The sequence below is a fragment of the Ceratotherium simum genome, chromosome X (genome assembly GCF_057802395.1).
Source record: "Ceratotherium simum simum isolate JZ-2026a chromosome X, ASM5780239v1, whole genome shotgun sequence".
NCBI classification, from domain to species: domain Eukaryota; kingdom Metazoa; phylum Chordata; class Mammalia; order Perissodactyla; family Rhinocerotidae; genus Ceratotherium; species Ceratotherium simum.
The window spans coordinates 121,217,379-121,235,047 of NC_141940.1; the positions used below are offsets into that span (position 1 = coordinate 121,217,379).

At 39.2% G+C, this 17,669-nt stretch overlaps 1 protein-coding gene across 2 annotated transcripts in view; it reads left to right on the forward strand.

The window, feature by feature from the left end:
• Positions 1-17,669, forward strand: part of LOC101407706 (rho GTPase-activating protein 6) — a 251,028-nt gene that overhangs the window by 188,370 nt on the left and 44,989 nt on the right. For both annotated transcript variants that reach the window (XM_087426519.1, XM_014791102.2), the window contains 5 exons: positions 5,225-5,481; positions 7,464-7,659; positions 11,553-11,608; positions 14,138-14,288; positions 15,342-15,490. In XM_087426519.1, coding sequence (XP_087282645.1) covers positions 5,225-5,481; positions 7,464-7,659; positions 11,553-11,608; positions 14,138-14,288; positions 15,342-15,490 — 809 coding nt within the window. The remainder of the gene's footprint in view (positions 1-5,224; positions 5,482-7,463; positions 7,660-11,552; positions 11,609-14,137; positions 14,289-15,341; positions 15,491-17,669) is intronic.

Genomic DNA, 17,669 nt, shown 5'->3' on the forward strand with positions numbered 1-17,669 from the left:
ATTCTATTCCTGCCATAGAGCACCTTTACCTCACTAGATTAAAGTAATTCTCGGTGTTTATAGAGCGCATTAAAGGGATCACTCAGACTGGTATTAGTAATAAGTTATCTTTTAAAGTTGGTTTATTCTAGGATGATTATATTGATACTGGGATTTGAATACTCATCATATAGACTTTAGATGATTCTTCAGAAGTGTCCATTCGGCCTAGAATAAGAAGAAAGAGCACTTTTACAGGAGATATTTGAGTTCCCTCAATGGAAGGAGATGTATGTGTGCTTGTTTATATTACAAAACAGCAGAAAGCAAGAATGTGAATGAGCAGGGAAGGAAGGGCCAGAGGAAGGAATCGACCAATATGCACTGGGCCATTATACATTTTTCAGACCAAATCATATTTCTATATTACATAGGCTCAGTGAAAACTTGACGGTGTTCTATAAGGCTGCACGGGCATCTGGCTGGGAAAGGAAGGCAGGTCCTGGTGGTTCCAAAGAAAATTCACATTGCCCATCCAACTAAGGACAGAAATATCAGGCTTCACGACAAAAAGTTTGTTTTTTTTTTTAAAGTAGCTTTGATGTTTAAAAAGAAGATGTCCTAGGCTTAAGTGAAGCTTAATTATATGGCATCTTTTCTGAACATAAAGTCCTGTCCATGGCAGCACATCCATTGCATGGATGTTCTGGGAACCAGGGTGTGAGGGGAAGCGTGCAGGTCTCACACAGTTGTAACTAGTTCACATTATTTCCTTCCAGTGGAATATTAGCATTTGGGCTCATAATAGCTGCACATGTGAAAAATGATAATCATTTGAATCCAAGAGTAAAAGAAAGAAAACAGGAAACTCTAAATGACCTCTTGGGTTAGGTCATCTAAAAATAAACAGAAGCAGCTTTTTAGAATCATATTGCTCTCCCAATAAAGAATGATTCATTAAATGTTTGATATGCCACTATATTAATTGATTCAATCAGAATGAATCATGTCCTGTATTGTATTTAATTGCCTTGACATAATATACAGCAGATTATGTGACACTCCTGTGTCCCTCCTGACACTTAAGCAGTGCCCATATGACTTTTGATTTCCATATGGAAACTAATTCAAGATTGATGCTAGTTCAGAAAACATATCTTCATACAGAATAGTTCCAAGTCCTTAATTTCTCTTAGTTAAATTACTTGGCAACCAAATAGTATTTTTTAAACTTTCAGAACTTCAGAAAATTTCTTTCTTGTGTCAAAAAGAAGTCTCTTTTGAGAGAAAAGGTTTAAAAATAACTACTTTGTTCCAGTTAATGTGGTTCTTAATCAGAGTACAAGGGGAATAGCTTTTACTGTGGCATAACTCTGAGAGATAGGTCCTTTCCCCCCAGGATATTTTCAGACTATACCATGTATTTATCGACAGAAAATCTGGAGATAGTTCAGGTCTGGCACCTTTCTTTATACTGAAATCATATTATGCCATGTTTTATTGTTCCTCACTTTCTAAGTGTGCTACTGTATGTGAGTTGTGAAGTAGCACTATATAGGAATAGTTGATACAACTTTATTTTTGGATCTTTTTATTAAATAGCAGTAGAAAAATCAAGTATCTGTTATCACTGCATAGAAATTTTCAAAGAAAATATATTGGATGCTGTCATTGAGTGCTATTACTGGAGAAGAGAGAAGCAGGGGGAGTGTGATTCCAGGGAAGAGTAGAGAGGAGCTAGCTCACACAGGACTGTGTGGGCCACAGCACAACTTTTGGTTCTCATGCTAAGAGCATTGAGACACCATCAAGGTGTATTAAGGAGGGGGAAACTTAATGGTGTCTTTAAACAGATTGCCACACTACAGTGTAAAACATGAACTTGGGGTAGGGGTAAGATGAGAGTGGAGGGAGGAAGCCTGATTCCAGAGGTGGAATCACTTCTGGTGAGGACAAAGTCCAAAATGGGACCGAGGGAGTGGGTGAGAAAGGTGGCATGCAGGAAAAAGTAAGAGAAGAGGAGAGGAGAAGATGTGAGGACAGAGAATCGGATGGGTCATTTAGGTAGATATCCAAGTCACCCAGGATGGTGGTAGACTGGGCGTCTGACTATGAGTCAAAGTCAACAACAATAGAAGACAACAACGAGCAGGAGACAATGGGCACCTTGTTGTAGCAGGTTTCTGCCACACTATGTGAGGGTGAAGACCTGGAAGTTGCAGTAGGGGGCAAAGAGGATGGCGTCCCACCTCCCGACCCCACAGTTCATAGGTGGGGAGAGTAGGCAGTCGTTACAAATGAGGACAGCAGGGAAACTAATCTTCCTAGTGAGCACATACTCTAGATTAAAATGTGATAGATACACACTGTTCCTGGCCCCAGAACAAGTGAGTGTTGGGTAATGTCCTTATGGTTTTAAAAGCCTATTATCAACTTTATTAGCCACTATCAACACAAAGAGTCTCTAGGTTCCTTTTTCCCTAGAAAAAGAGCTTTGAACCCACAGATAAGCATATGAGCCCGACACTTTATTTACACATAAAAGAGTGTTTTGCTCAATAGACTTGTGATGAGTCCTCAATTTCACAATAACCATATGTTGGGAAGGAATAATATTCGAGGAATCCTGCCTAGAATTTTACAGAGACTAGACACTGCAATAAAAGTTCAGAGCATAGAGGGGTCTCCTTTCTGAAGCTTGTGAGAGTCCTCAAGAGAAAGCAACAAGAAACTAAAGAGACTACATCAAAACTCTACTACTGAAAGAATAAATAAACTCAGCCAGGAAAGAAAGCCTATTAGAGAGAAATAAAAATCTATTATAGGGGGCTACATCTATTGAATGGGAATAAAAGAGAAATAAAAATTTCAGGAGAATGATTTTATGTATTCCACCTGTTTAATTTGTAGTCAATTATTCCAATTTACAAGTAGAGTGATAGACTTCTAGATATTAAAAATGATAGATTCCAAAGGACGCCATTTTTCTTCCTTTTTTTCCAGGATGTTAGAAATCTAAATGAGTCTGGTTGGTTTTCCTTATATGGAAAGCCAGCAAGGAGAGGAATCTGTAGTCCCCATCTCATATTAAATCCCTGCTATGCGTATGCCTACATGAGCAGACACGTGTCCCTTGATACATTTATCAATGTCTTTTTTGCTATTATACCCCGAGTTTTGGTATATTCTGTGTAGCTCTCAGCCTTGCCATCCACATGTTTCTAGACTTTCCTCAACATTTTTGAAGCAAGACTATTTGATTTTTCCTGTAGGCAAGACAGAGCTTATTCACACAAGAAATCCTGAGGTACACGGCAGATGGTCTTGTGGTGTCCCCTTTGGTTTCTAATTCTGCTAGTAGTGGAAATGGCCTTTTGTCAGTAGTGAGTACTGGACCTTTCTACACTGTCCACATTGATCACTCAAAACAAATGCCTAAATTATGTTTTTGCAATATCCTATGCCACCTAGTTTGTTGATAGAGAATGATAAGCATCCTCTGAAAATCCCAAAATTCTGAAGATTTTATTTTTCACTTCAAAACGAATTGCGTGTTTTGGTAGAACCAGAGGTGCAGACTTTTCAACCGCCATTTCCGCTTTTAATGTAGACTTGGCCATTAGCCTAGTGATGTTAAAAATGTTGCCATGGATCAGGTAGGAAAACCTTTTAAAGCCTCTTTCCACCTGATTTAATGTTAGCTTTTTCTTTCAAAGAACAAACAACCTTAGAATTTTTTTCCTTTGATAATTCTGATTTTATTGACAGGGGTTATAAAAACAAGTAAGAGGCTGGACTCCAGTTTTCTGCTTCTAGGAGACCTAATTTTGAGTCTAAAAGAAATAATGCATTTAATTTAATTATTAATGCTTTTCAACATGAATCTAAAATATTTGCCAATAAAATTCCTGGCCCTAAAGATCAGCATGCTTACATTGTATGTGTATACAAATAGATTTACTACAGAGATTCAGAAAGCAACTGTATGTACATCTCCAAATAAAGCCGTAAATTTGGGCCGGCCCCATGGCTTAGCAGCTAAGTGCGCACACTCCACTACTGGCGGCCTGAGTTCGGATCCCGGGCGCGCACCGACGCACCGCTTCTCCGGCCATGCTGAGGCCGTGTCCCACATACAGCAACTAGAAGGATGTGCAACTACGACATGCAACTATCTACTGGGGCTTTGGGGGAAAAAAAGGAGGAGGATTGGCAATAGATGTTAACTCAGAGCTGGTCTTCCTCAGCAAAAAAGAGGAGTCTTAGCATGGATGTTAGCTCAGGGCTGATCTTCCTCACAAAAAAAAAAAATGCCGTATATTTCTGCATTATGCTCCTTCCCCAAACTTGTCCTTACTAGAGGATTTAACAAATTGTATCCTGGGCCCTTCACTGGATATTTACTGGTGAGACTCCACTTCCGCACGTGGCCAGCAGAATGGCTTGAGTATAGAACATGAGAGTGACAGCCCCAACCTAGCAACTGGAGGCAGCATGTGAGGACAAGAAACACAAAGGAAAAAGAGCAAACTTCTTCCCAAGCTGTCCTCTGCCTCTCAGGTTATCATTTCATATGCTGGCTCTTTTACTGCGAACCTCAAAGTATATCCACTCACCTAAGTTTCAATCTTCACTTCATGCATCTCTCTATTATAGTACGTGATAGACATTATTATAATTATTTACATATCTGACTCTCCACTCCCCCACCCCACCCAACACTCTGAACCCTTCAAGAGCAAGGACTAGGCCTTTTTTAAGCTTTGTACTTCCAATTGCGTAGCTTGACACGGCAGGTAGTTAGTGTTCAATAAGTGCGTGTCAAATGAATGGATAATTCAGAGTCTTCTCATACCTTGTAAGCTTCAGGGGCTCTTGAGACATATAATCAAAAACTAACAGTTTGTAAAACTGTGTACCCATGAGGATAAAGTATTACCTATGTTTTATCAAAAATGTCCTATTTCTCTATAAAGTTATTTCCTTTAAAACATACTTGAGATATATGGAGAAAAACTAAAGGCCTAGGTTTCTAAAACCTGTGTTCTTTATACATATTAGCTTTCTTTATTGAAATAGAAACTTGGACCACTCTGATAAACACACAAATTCATCTCTGTATTTTGATTGATCAATCAATTCTTCAGCAGACAGTCATTTGAATATGTCTGCCCTTAGATCTGAAACATGAGTGAGAGTCTTCACTGGTCCAGTTCTTCAGTGAATGTTTGTTTTTCGATTCCAGAATTCATCCCGCAGGCATTTGGAATGCCCTTATCCCAAGTCATTGCAAATGACCGGGCCTATAAACTCAAGCAAGACTCACAGAGGGATGAGCAGAAGGACGCATCCGATTTTGTGGCTTCCCTCCTCCCATTTGGAAATAAAAGACAAAATAAAGAACTCTCAAGCAGTAACTCATCTCTCAGCTCCACCTCGGAAACACCAAATGAGTCAACATCGCCAAATACCCCGGAACCAGCTCCTCGGGCCAGGAGGAGGGTGAGTTGGCCAGTATTTTCTCTGAAACCAATGCTAGGGCAACTGAAGAGTTATAAGGTTATTCTGTGAGTCTTTGCTCTGTGAAAACTGGAAATGTATTTTGTGTCCAGGTATCTGTCAACAGCTTCATTCACGGGGAATTTGCACTGGCCATGTGGCACCTGGCACACCCTGGAAGCCTTCCCCTGACTTCTCTCAAAGCTGTTGCATGCCCCTCCTTGGATACCCATGTGCCCCGTGATATCTTGAACATTCTACAACATCACCATTGATCCTGCTCTAGTGTAATCTTCTGTTATATTACTAGACTTTCCCATGAGACTGTGAGGCTTGAGGCAAGGCCAGGTACTCTTGTTCATCTCTCGTCTTCAGTCTGAAAACCATGCCTGGCCTAGTGAATTTGCTGCCAATCTTATAAACAATGAGATTTTTTCTTATCAATAGAATTTTTTTCTCAAACATAACCATAGAAACCTGTATATAACCCCTTTCAAATCAATACTGTAACAATATGCTACCTATTATTTGATGTTTCAAATTTCACATTTCAATCCAGGAAAGCTGAGTTTTCACGGAAATAGATTGGCAATTGGCTGAGTCAGTTGGTAAGCATGTCTAAAATTTCCTAGGTCACTGGGAAATCTTCTCTCCTTTTCCTCTCACCTGGAGGCCCTAAATCTTTGCCACCTCCAGCCGTTGACTACTGCCCTAGTTAAAACCGCAGATACTTCCCACTTAAAATCCACATTTCTCAATCAGCCTCCAGCATTCAGGACCTCTCCAAGATAGAAGGGTACCTGAGCCACTGCTGTTTTTCAAGGCTTCAGCTATGTTTAAAAATGAAGAAGTGACAACATTATGGAATATTTGAATTTGCGTGATGGAATTGTTCTTCCAATCCCGTCATTGTCTCTCAGACTGTGTGTATAAACCTATATGGCAATAAAACCAAAACTCCACATTTGAGCTTTCTGGAAGTCTAGAGCCCTGGCAATGGGCCTCCCAAATGCCCTCTCCTCTGTCCAGGCCTTGCTAGCACACCAGCAGCCAACTTCTTCCTCTACGCTTCATCAAAGGATAGGTAGCTATACAGACGTGGTTGATGCCCTGCTCCCTTCCCCTCAGCCTTTACCATTCCTAGCATGCCAGCCCTCCTTCCACCTGCCAGCACTTCGTCTCTTTGTTTTCTCTAATGGCCAGAGGCACCCACCCATGCAGATGACAGGCTGCAAGTACCAAGACATTAATGTCACCTCCCTGCCCCTACCAGAAGCTGCCCTTAATCAATGACTCTTGAGACTTGTGGTATAAATACCCCAGCTGCCTCGCTCCTTAGCAGCGATACCTCTGGGGTGCATGATCTACATTGGCTCCCAGAGGTCCCAGGGCAATTGGGCTCCAGCTGTGCCTGGTGCTCATGGGGTTGGTGATGCTCCCTTAATTGGCTGCCTTCACTTCCCTTTCTCATTTCCCCACTCTACAAGTGTCTCCTGGGACCACTTCCCTAGTAAAGTGCTTTGTGCCACTTCTGGAGGAAAGCAAATTAAGACTGTTTTATGGAATCCTCCTACTTTAAACATCTACTTCTTAGAGTCATAGTTGAGGTTTTTTTTATTCACAAGACTTCTCTGACTTTACCTCATTCATTGAGTATGTGATTTTTTCTTGTTTCAAGAAATGAAGTGGTTGGGTCAAAATATTTTAATGATACATTTGCCATCTCTTGTCTTCCATTTGGAAAATGTTGTCTCTTGTTGAAATTGTAATTGCCATTACCTTACCCTATGTTGTGGAGGTTTCCTTACTTTTACAAAAAGTGGTTTTTTTTCTTTTAATATATAAACAGCACAATTAAATCAAGCAGTATTATTTCAAGTGTCATAAATATTCATGGGCAAAAGTATTTATTGGCTAGCATGTGGGGGAAGCTGTTTTTATTTTCTCCCTTGCACACTTGGCTGATGGCTGTGTGTAATTTGCAGGGTGCAATGTCAGTGGATTCTATCACAGATCTTGATGACAATCAGTCTCGACTGCTGGAAGCTTTACAACTCTCCTTGCCTGCTGAGGCTCAAAATAAAAAAGAAAAAGCCAGAGATAAGAAACTCAGTCTGAATCCTATTTACAGACAAGTCCCCAGACTGGTGGACAGCTGCTGTCAACATCTAGAAAAACATGGTAAGCAGACTTGACTGACAGTGAGCAAGTACTAAAGACTTTTATTTATTCAATCCTCATTCATTTAAGCACCCAATTTCAATTCTGTGTTCATTGATCAGGGTCTGGGCCAAAATTTCCTTTGTGAAGAAAGTTTACAGGTATGGGTGTTTGCTTAACAGATTCCTGGGGGGGTGGGGGGTAATCAACTTGATGGTATTCAGACTGCCCAGCACCTGAGAGTCCTCAGAAGGCACCCTGGAGGCCAAATGATTTAGGTGAAGGCAAGATCTGTCAGGCTGGGTCTGTCCCCAGGACCCCCTTCAAACAGAGCAGAGCCATTTTTTTTGAAGAAGAAGAAGATGGGCCCTGTGCTAACATCTGTGGCCAATCTTTGTCTTTTTCTTTTTCTTCCCCCCCCCAAAGCTCTAGTATATAGTTGTGCATCCTAGTTGTAGGTACTTCTGGTTCTTCTATGTGGGACACTGCCTCAGCATGGCTTGATGAGCAGTGAGTAGGTCCACGCCCAGGATCAGAACCAGGGAACCCCGGGCTGCCGAAGTAGAACGCACAAACTTAACCGCTATTCCACCAGGCTGGCCCCTTGAGCAGGGCCACTTTTATCTTTTTTATACATTGAGGTTACTCACAAGGCTTCCTTTAAAAAATAATAGTCCAACTTCTTTTAAAAAAAGATTTGAAAACCATTCCTTAAGTGAATCGAAAATACGTAGTTTTTGACAACAGGTTTCTATATTGCTACCTGCATTTTTGTGGAAAGACATCCACTTAAAATTTCTTCATGATGATTCTTTTGGTGACTCAGTTCCAGTTAACATGTTGACTTAAAAATGATGTACAGTTTTTTAAAATTTTTCTGAAATTTAGACTTTTGGCACATCAAACTGCCATTTCCATAATCTGAATTTGTTTGCTGTAATGTTAGCATGTATTTGATGGGCATTAGAAAAGTTTATTAATTGCTTCTTTACTATAAAAATAATATGCTCGTTGTAATAAAGACAAAAAAGAAACAGACAAGCAAAGAAAATTCTGAGGCTATCGTGTAGACATAACTACTGTTAAAATTCTCATCTATTTCTTTCTAATAAAAGTGAGACTTCATAGAAAAATTATTAAGGAAATATCTAAATCTCTTAATCAATTAATTATATATGGATGTCACTAGACAGCATTTGGATGACTTAATAAAATTAATATGTATTGAAAGTTTGTTTATACAAAATTTTAATATGTGTGTGTGTTTATTTATCTGCCTCTCCTCCTTGGAAAGTAAACTGGAGGTCAAGGAAAGTGTGTTAGTCATTTTGAATTTCCAACACTTAGTACCATGATCAACACAACATAGACGTTCACTAAGTATTACTTGAACAGAATTATTTTTAAAAATAACTTAGTAACTAGAGTTCAGTACTGTGAATATGTAAATTCAGCCTAAATATCACTATGAGGTAGAAAAAAAGACACATACTTTTATAATTATAATTTTTTCCTATAAAGAATGTAGAAAGTGAACTGTAAGCATTTTAAAGAATTCTAAATGATAAAATTCTACTCCAATCACGCAAAATTCCAGTGCCAGGTTGAGTAACTGTTTTTGTGAACAAAAAAGAAAACTTGGTTTTTCTTTCTATTTTCTTTTTGAAAATAAATTTTCATGAATTACAATGTGTAAAATAGCATTTCCTTTGTGCTTACTAAAAAACAGTGCAGTTCACTTTCTTTTCGGAATAGTTAAAATGCAGTTTAGGGCCTAAAGGAAAGGTGATGACCAGGTGATCTTTCAAGGCCCTGATTCTGTTCTGGGTTTCCATGGTGTTTAGACCAAATGGCTCTTGAAAAATAAGAGACATGTTCAAATTCAGACAGATATTAATCTTGGTCACTTTAAACCAATGAAAAAAGAGCAAACTTCAAAAACGAATCTTGCACAAGATTTTATCTGCCGGTTTTTGAAATGGGTAGCAGGGAGTGACTCACTTTAGCCTTATAAACATCTGTCAGAGAGCTTTTCATTCTCTCCAGAATTGGTCTTGGACAATTATCTTGACTCCGTCTACAATCTGGTACACTACATTTCCCTACTTATATTTCACCCAAATGCTTTCTTTACTATTAGGTCAAAATTCCTTAAGCATCCTTAATTTCCCAGAAGCACACATTTCAAAAAAAAAAAAAAAGACAATATAACAAAGAGTCAGACTCGATTATATTTCTGGGATTTAGGCTGATGTTAAAGTGGGGCCTCCTGCTTATTATGCCTGCCCTCATTACTCGAATTCCCTAAGCCTGAGATTCAGGCGCCCCAGATCTAGTTGCCATCTCAGTTTCTGATGAAAGGGAGAGAAAGGTGATCATGTCGATTTCTGGGGCAAGACACAGCAAAGTCACGTTTCTTTGCCAGATCTATGTCTTTTTTGGTGTACATCTGTTTTTATCAGTGACTGTCTTAAGTCAAGGTTACCGAATGCCTGGACTGTACCTTTTCTTTGAGGAAAATCACTGTAAGGCTTATGTCAGAGAACAGCATTGGCTGTCTGAAGGCTGTCATTTGCTCTACCTAAAAATAAATAAATAAATATTTTAAAAACAAAAAAGAGATTATAATCAATTGAGATACATAAGAATTACAGCAATCAGTCACTAACTAGTTATTTTTTAAATCATAGTCATTTTTACCGAGTGGAAAAGTACTATAATTGAAGAAATAATGTCATAGAAATGGGCATTTCTGAACAGTCTAGAGGAATTCAGCCAAATGAATAGTGTAGAAAATGCCCTTATGTGATATCTCACTTATGTAGAAATTTCAACTATTCGGAAACCATCGGAAAATAAGAAAATAAATGCAGCCAAAATTAAAATTGCTAAGACCTACCATTATGTTAAATTTTTCTATTTTGCGCAAAGAAGATCCATTCAGTTCAGTCAGGGCTGTTTCTCTCTGCATAATAGTAGATGCCAGATATGATTCTAAGTATTTTATATGCATTAGTAAATTGAATCATTCATAACTATTGAGGTGGATACTTATTATGCTCATTTTGCAGATGAAGAAATATAGTTCTGGATTTTATTCTAAATAGTTTGGTTACCCTGTTTTCAAGTTCCCAGAGAGGAAGAAGCAATAAATTAGGCTGGGGGTGGACTCAGTTATGAGGCAAATTGATAGCAGCAACAAGGAGAGTACAGAAGTCTTTTGAAAATAGATGCAAAGCAAAATCCCACCCAAGAGCAAAGCACCAATATGTGCTTATGCAAATCAGCTTGGATCTCTCAGATTATTCTGGAAATTCAGGACACCATTTGTAAAATACAGAGCTGATAAATTGGATGTTTATTTATGGGTGGTATCTTTTCTAACTATAAAACCCTGGAAAATCAACTAAAAAAGTCTTATACTTAATACATAATGTCGTGAGGCCATAAAATAAATATACAAAAAGATATCTATTTCCCATATAAAAGTGATAATCAGTTATGTACTATAACAATAAAATAATTCATTCATTTATTATCAATATTACCTAATAATAAAATCGATAAAGAGCTAAAAATTCATATAAAATTCATGTTTAGGTAATTATTCTGAATAATGAAGAAAAAGTTACACTATCTTTTTCATACGGAGAAGGTGTGGAAATACATAATACCACATGAAAAATTTTTCATCAGAAATGTTTAACATAAAATGATCCTGGTGCTTATAGGGCTGACCTTTGGGTAGCTGGAGAATATAGTGTGGGCTAAATAAGCATTAGTGCACGCTGTCAAGTTACTATTGCTCTGCATGTTGCAGCACAGTGCTGGCATTCTATTGTATTTCTATTTTGATTTTCTCCAGAGTTTCAAGCCATAAAACAGGACTGTTGATTTTGTTTACTTATTTGCAGGCCTCCAGACAGTGGGGATATTCCGAGTTGGAAGCTCAAAAAAGAGAGTGAGACAAGTAAGTGAAAAGTGAGGTTATATTGTACATTTCACTTGACTTTCAGTTGAATTACCTTGTGCAAAGTTCAAGCTCATGCAAATTCATTTCTGAATATCTTTTCTGTACCCTCCCACCAATTATAGTATAATTGAGCCCAAAGAGGTAAAAGGCAACAACTCAGAAGCTCAGAAAGGTTGTGATAGAGTTAGAATCAAACACTTGAAAGCAAAACGTCTGGATGTGTCCATGGCACGTACAGCCAAACAAAACTCATTTATAAATACCTTATTGAAACTGTAAAAGCAGGGGATTCAGGAAGTACCTATTCAGTAAGTGATAATAAATAGAAAACAATTGTATAGCATCCATTTTTACTAAAATGCAATATGAATAATGCCATTAACATTCTCTTCATAAAAGGTGCTATGCTTGTAGCTTTACTTTCTCAAAAATAAATAATTCTCATTAAGTGTCCAGAGAACCATTGATCCTCAATTCATTTTTCATGTAGGGACTGTACCCCTTGGTTTCCTTCAGCACTGTGCCACATTCTTGCAACAGAAGTTTGATATTAGACCTTCAGGAATAGGTTCCTATGACCAGGCGGGTATCCGTGTTTGTGATGGCTTCATAAAAGGCAAACCATCCTTTGAGAAAAGAATTTATTTGTTGGCTAAAAGAAAATTAAAATGTTATTTTCCCTCTGTTGGTTCCAACAGAAAGAAGTAAGGAACTCAGCAACTCAAAAGTGAAGCCAAAGGAAAATAATTTTTAGTTGGATGAAGCTGAAGAAATGATATTTGTTCACATTATTGAAACTAACTGAAATAAATGCCTCCTCATATATCTTTTTTGTCAAGATAAAAGGGGCTTTCAGAAGAAGTATGTTTTCTGTTTGTTTGGTTGGTTGGTTTTTATTTTTAATAAAATAGTCACACAAGAGACTATTGAACAACATTCAACATTTCACAACAGAACTTTCAGGAAGGAAGATAGCATAGTAACATTTCTTAGGCCTCTCACCTGTGCAGAATTGCAGAATATTTTCACAAACATTATCTCATTGAATCCACCCACCAGCTTTCACCCACTTCATTTGAGGCTGAGAGAGATTAAGAAACTTAATTCAAGATCACACAATTTAACCAGTGTTAAATTCAAGATCAATGTTAAATTCAAGGTCACACAACTTATACCAAGCTCTTTCCACAATCCATTCTTTCTGCATGTGTGTGTGCTCAGAAAAGAAACATGGTGTGTTTGAATGATCACAAATAGAAGTGGTGCTGACAGAAGCCTTCTTCGTTCTGGCTGCCTGATGCACACTAATGACGAGTTGCCTGGAATCAATGAACAATTAATTCAGGAGAGTAATGGGCATTCTCATCAGGTAGAGAGGTGGCGAGTGTCAGAAATTATTCCTTGGTTGTATCTGGATCCACCAAAGGGAATATCTTTGCATGGAGATTTATTTAAGGATTATCCAATAACAATATAATCAGTGATTATTTAGACTTAGATTTCCAGTATGAAATAAGCTCTCACTCACCATTTTATCTTGTTATTTCATCTATTAGCACCCAACACTTTTTCTTCAGAACAATTGTCATGATATTAAGAGCTAATTAATCATTTGTGGGATTACCAGTTTATCACCTGTCTCTCTATCAGCCTGAGAGCTGGGGGAGAGTAAGGACTTTCCTGTTTATTCACCACCGTACTTCGATGGCCTATAACAAGGCCTGGTACACGGGAAGTGTGCAGTACATCTTTGTTGAATGAATGAATGATTGAACAAATGAACTCTTATCGAAGTTTATTGCATAGAGTAGATTCATGAACTCATAATTATTTTTACAGCAGAGAACAACATATAAGAGAAGTTAAGCTGTCACAGATGAAAGAAGGGTGTAGAGTTATGACTCCTTTCTTGCTATTGTGTTTTCATGCTGTTATAAATGCTAATAGACTCAGTATAACCATTAAGGCAGAGAATCTTGCTGGGAATTGTTCATAAGGCTACTTTGACAAATCTAAGGCAGATTTTATTTACTTATTGTCATCTTTCAAGCCTTAGTCACAAATGGTTTATCAGGGTTTTTTGATTTCATTGTTTGTGGAAAAATCTCTTTGCTTTCTTGTCGAGTATTTCTGTAAAATGTCAAAATTCCAACATGGTAGGATTGCTGACTTGCAAAACTGCTGTATAATAGATTAATTCCTCCCGCCCACATTTACAGTTGACCTAACCCTTTAGATCTTCCTCCCAACCTTTTGGATGTCATTATTGAGCCCTTCTGCTTGTATCATTAGTGGTAAACCCACAGATACTTTTATTTAATAACACATTTCATATATATATATGTATATATTCATGGCTGGGTTGCATAGACTGTGTAGATCAAGGTGACATGTTGTTTGCTTCTCCTTCTTGGGGTCTGTGCAAATTTAATACCAGATGCTGCGTGTCACAGCACTTCTTTTGCTGGGCACTAAGTGTTAAGGTACGGTGTTACCTGACTGCCACTTGAATCTTTATTTTTCCAGTTACGTGAGGAATTTGACCGGGGAGTTGATGTCTCTCTGGAGGAAGAGCACAGTGTTCATGATGTGGCTGCCTTGTTGAAAGAGTTCCTGAGGGACATGCCAGACCCCCTTCTCACCAGGGAGCTGTACACAGCTTTCATCAATACTCTCTGTGAGTAATACGGCCATTTGAAGGAAAGTGTCCCTGGATTACTGGGATGTCCAACTCACTCATCAGAACCTTGTGCATGCATTTCCTGATAACTTTTTTTGTCCTTATTTATTGGTCTCTAATAAGTAAGCTATTTGGGGAATTATCTGAGATTTACCCTTGGGAGAATTAGCAAGAAGGAAGTTGCAATAAAACAAATGGAAGTAGCCAAGAAGAATTTGGGATGCTTTCAAATGACTGTAGGACAGTAGAAAGTGCTATAAATTGATGCTTTGGAGTAACAGCAAGAGTTCACATTGAGTCTGTGCCTAAAAATGAGTTTGCATTTCTGGTGTGAGGAAGGAGGTAGCCACAGGAGCCCAGAGTGAAAAGGAGGCAGGCAACATTTCAGGGAAGCAAGATGGCATAGCCCGTTGCCGGGACTTTCAGTGTGGCTGCTTCAGGGCTATAGACACAGATCCCATGGAGGACAAAAAGAGGGTGAGGTGGGGAGGAATAGGGCAGAGCTGTATCCACCTCCATATATTTCTTCCTCCAATGCTACAATTAAAACAGGATTACAAAAGAGAGAGAAGACATTGTCATTGTGCTGTGTCTTGGTTATTGCCAAAAAAAAAGTCTATCCCTTATGTATTACTCAACAGAAAAGGGCCTCAAATCTGTCATAAACTCAAATTTTAGAATGTTCACCAATTCTCAGTCATTGTTAGTAAATATTTACCAACAATGAAAGACTGCAATCCATAAAGTACATGACAAGTTACACCAGGGCAAGGAGGGAGAAGAAAGGAAGGGGAATTAAGTTACCTTTCTAGCCTGGATTACAATGCTTTCTCTAGCTGCCACATTTCCCCAGGTCTAGTTTATCTTTATATCCTTCAGAGAACCTGCTGCTAAATTGCTAAACCAATGAGAGAGTGGGTGAAGGAATGAAATGTGACTTGCCTTGATGATCCCTTTCTGAAGACAGCTGAGAGGGGCCTCTCCTCCGAGGCTGAATGGTGTGAGTTTTCTCTTTTACTTACACAGAGTGCCCCTTTTTGCCTTGCTTAGTGTTGGAGCCAGAGGAACAGCTGGGCACCTTGCAGCTCCTCATCTACCTTCTACCTCCCTGCAACTGCGACACGCTCCACCGCCTGCTACAGTTCCTCTCCATCGTGGCCAGGCACGCCGATGACAACATCAGCAAAGATGGACAAGAGGTAGGCACTCCTCTGCAGCCATAGATGCTGTGACTCTTCCTTCCTCCTGTTTTCAAAGGGCAAGCCATCAATTTGGTTAAACATTTCCCCTGGAGGAAATGACACCTCCCCTTTCCCAACCTCTCTGTCTATGTAGGAAGAAGAACTGATGCAGGGTTTTCTCGGGAGGGACAGTTCCTAAGTGCACATAGGCCATTAACCTCCCATGTTTCAAGAATACTTCCAAATGAGGCTGTCATTTTCCATGATGATGCTTTACTCGAGACTTTGAATTTCCATTTGTGCGAAGAAGACAAACAGCGAGCTACAGAGAAGCTTACAATCATGAAAAAATGGAGTGATAGAGATGGGGGAGATTGCTGTCCTTGTGATTAATTTGACCTGCTTCTTTAACTCGGAGCCTGAACATGATGTCACCTCTCTATTCTTCCAGTTTCTCCCGGGAGCTCCCATGTTCCCTGTAGCTAGAAATCTAGTATCTTCCTTTTGAGAGATCCTTTCTCTCTTTAAACCCTCCGCCCAAAATAGGGACTGGCTCAATGCAATGGAGAGTCAGTCCTGCTTCCAAACCAGGTGTAGAGGGAACTAGAAGGTCTGATCTGCTGACCATTGCCACATGATGTCGACTGCTGAAGACAGGTTCTGCACAGTTCCATGGACCCTTTTGGGATGTTTTTATAGGACCTGGTCCCCACTCAGGCACTAGTGTGACCCCCCATCTAAGGTCTTGGGCTCTGGTTCTCTTCGGTCACACTCATATACTTCAAGGTGTGTTTCAGTTTCACCCTTGGACAAAGGTGACGCTGGCCTCAATTTTAGGTGACCTTTTAGCAAGCAACCTATTTAATCTTCACCTTAACAAGAGACTGTTTCCCTTTATGATACCATGCAGTCATACTTCTCCTTGACCTTGGATTCTCCAGGAGATCTCAGACCCTATAATATGCTAACATGCATTGTAAATCAACAAGAAGGGGCCAAAGGCATTTCAAACTTACTTAACCACAGAAACTTGTCTTTTAAATCCTTGTTAAGCAGAACTCAGCTGTGTTATGGATTCAATTCTGTGTTTGTCAAATTTCTTTCCCAAAAGTCATGGTCATATATAATTTTTTTCATTTTAGTCCAGAAAGGCAGTTCTGCATTTCTTATCCTCATCCCCTCTATTGGTATGAGAATGGAACTTTCCTGCATTAGCCATTTATCTTCACAGTAGTTATAATTAGTGAAACCTCTGCTGGTTTCAGGTTTCATAATATGGCACTGACACCTTATTTCAGCAGACACAGCTCTTCAATAGATGTGCTATAATTCTCATAATTGTTAAGTAGTTATATTACCCATCTGGGTGTCATCCTTTATCAACTATGGATATAACAGAAGCTGTAGAATCATCTGCCTAATCATTGGGTAAAGGCAGAGCCCTCTGTGTTCCTAGGTATGTCAGTTGCTTCTCTGACATTTCTTAAGTACTATGTGAGAAGGGAAAAGTCAGGTTTTAGGTGATTAAGAAAGCATTGAGGAAGGGGCCAGCCCAGTGGCATAGCGTTTAGGTTTGCACATTCCACTTCTGCGGCCCAGGGTTCGCCGGTTCGGATCCTGGGCGCGGACATACTCACCGCTCATCAAAACCATGCTGAGGTGGTGTCCCATATAGAAGAGCTACAACTCTGCAACTATGATGTACAACAATGTGCCTGGGCTGTGGGGAGAAAAAAAAGGAAGATTGGCAACAGATGTTAGCGTAAGGCCAATCTTCCTCAAAAAAAAAGAAATGAAAGCATTGAGGAAAACGAAAAGTCCAACTGAACTAACTCACTCTTGCTTTTTTAGAATAATTGTCAGATACTCTTTCCATCCAAATGCCAAACAGGACTCCACTGCCTATGCCAAAGAGAAGAAAATATTCTTGAATAGGTACAAATGAAGGTTAGCATGCTGAAATACTAGCTACCATGTGTGTGTCTCCTACCATGTGCTGGCTGTGTGCTAGGGGCTTTATATATTATAGTTAATCTTTCTTTACACAAGAGAGATATCATTGCCCCCATGTTTCAGAGGTGGAAACTAAGGGCTAGAGGGGTTAAGTAACTTGCTCAGTGTCCCACGGGGAGCATCCACTTGTGGTTGTGCAAGTTGCACATTTGTGCATTTCATAACTCTGGGAGAGGCGCCATGT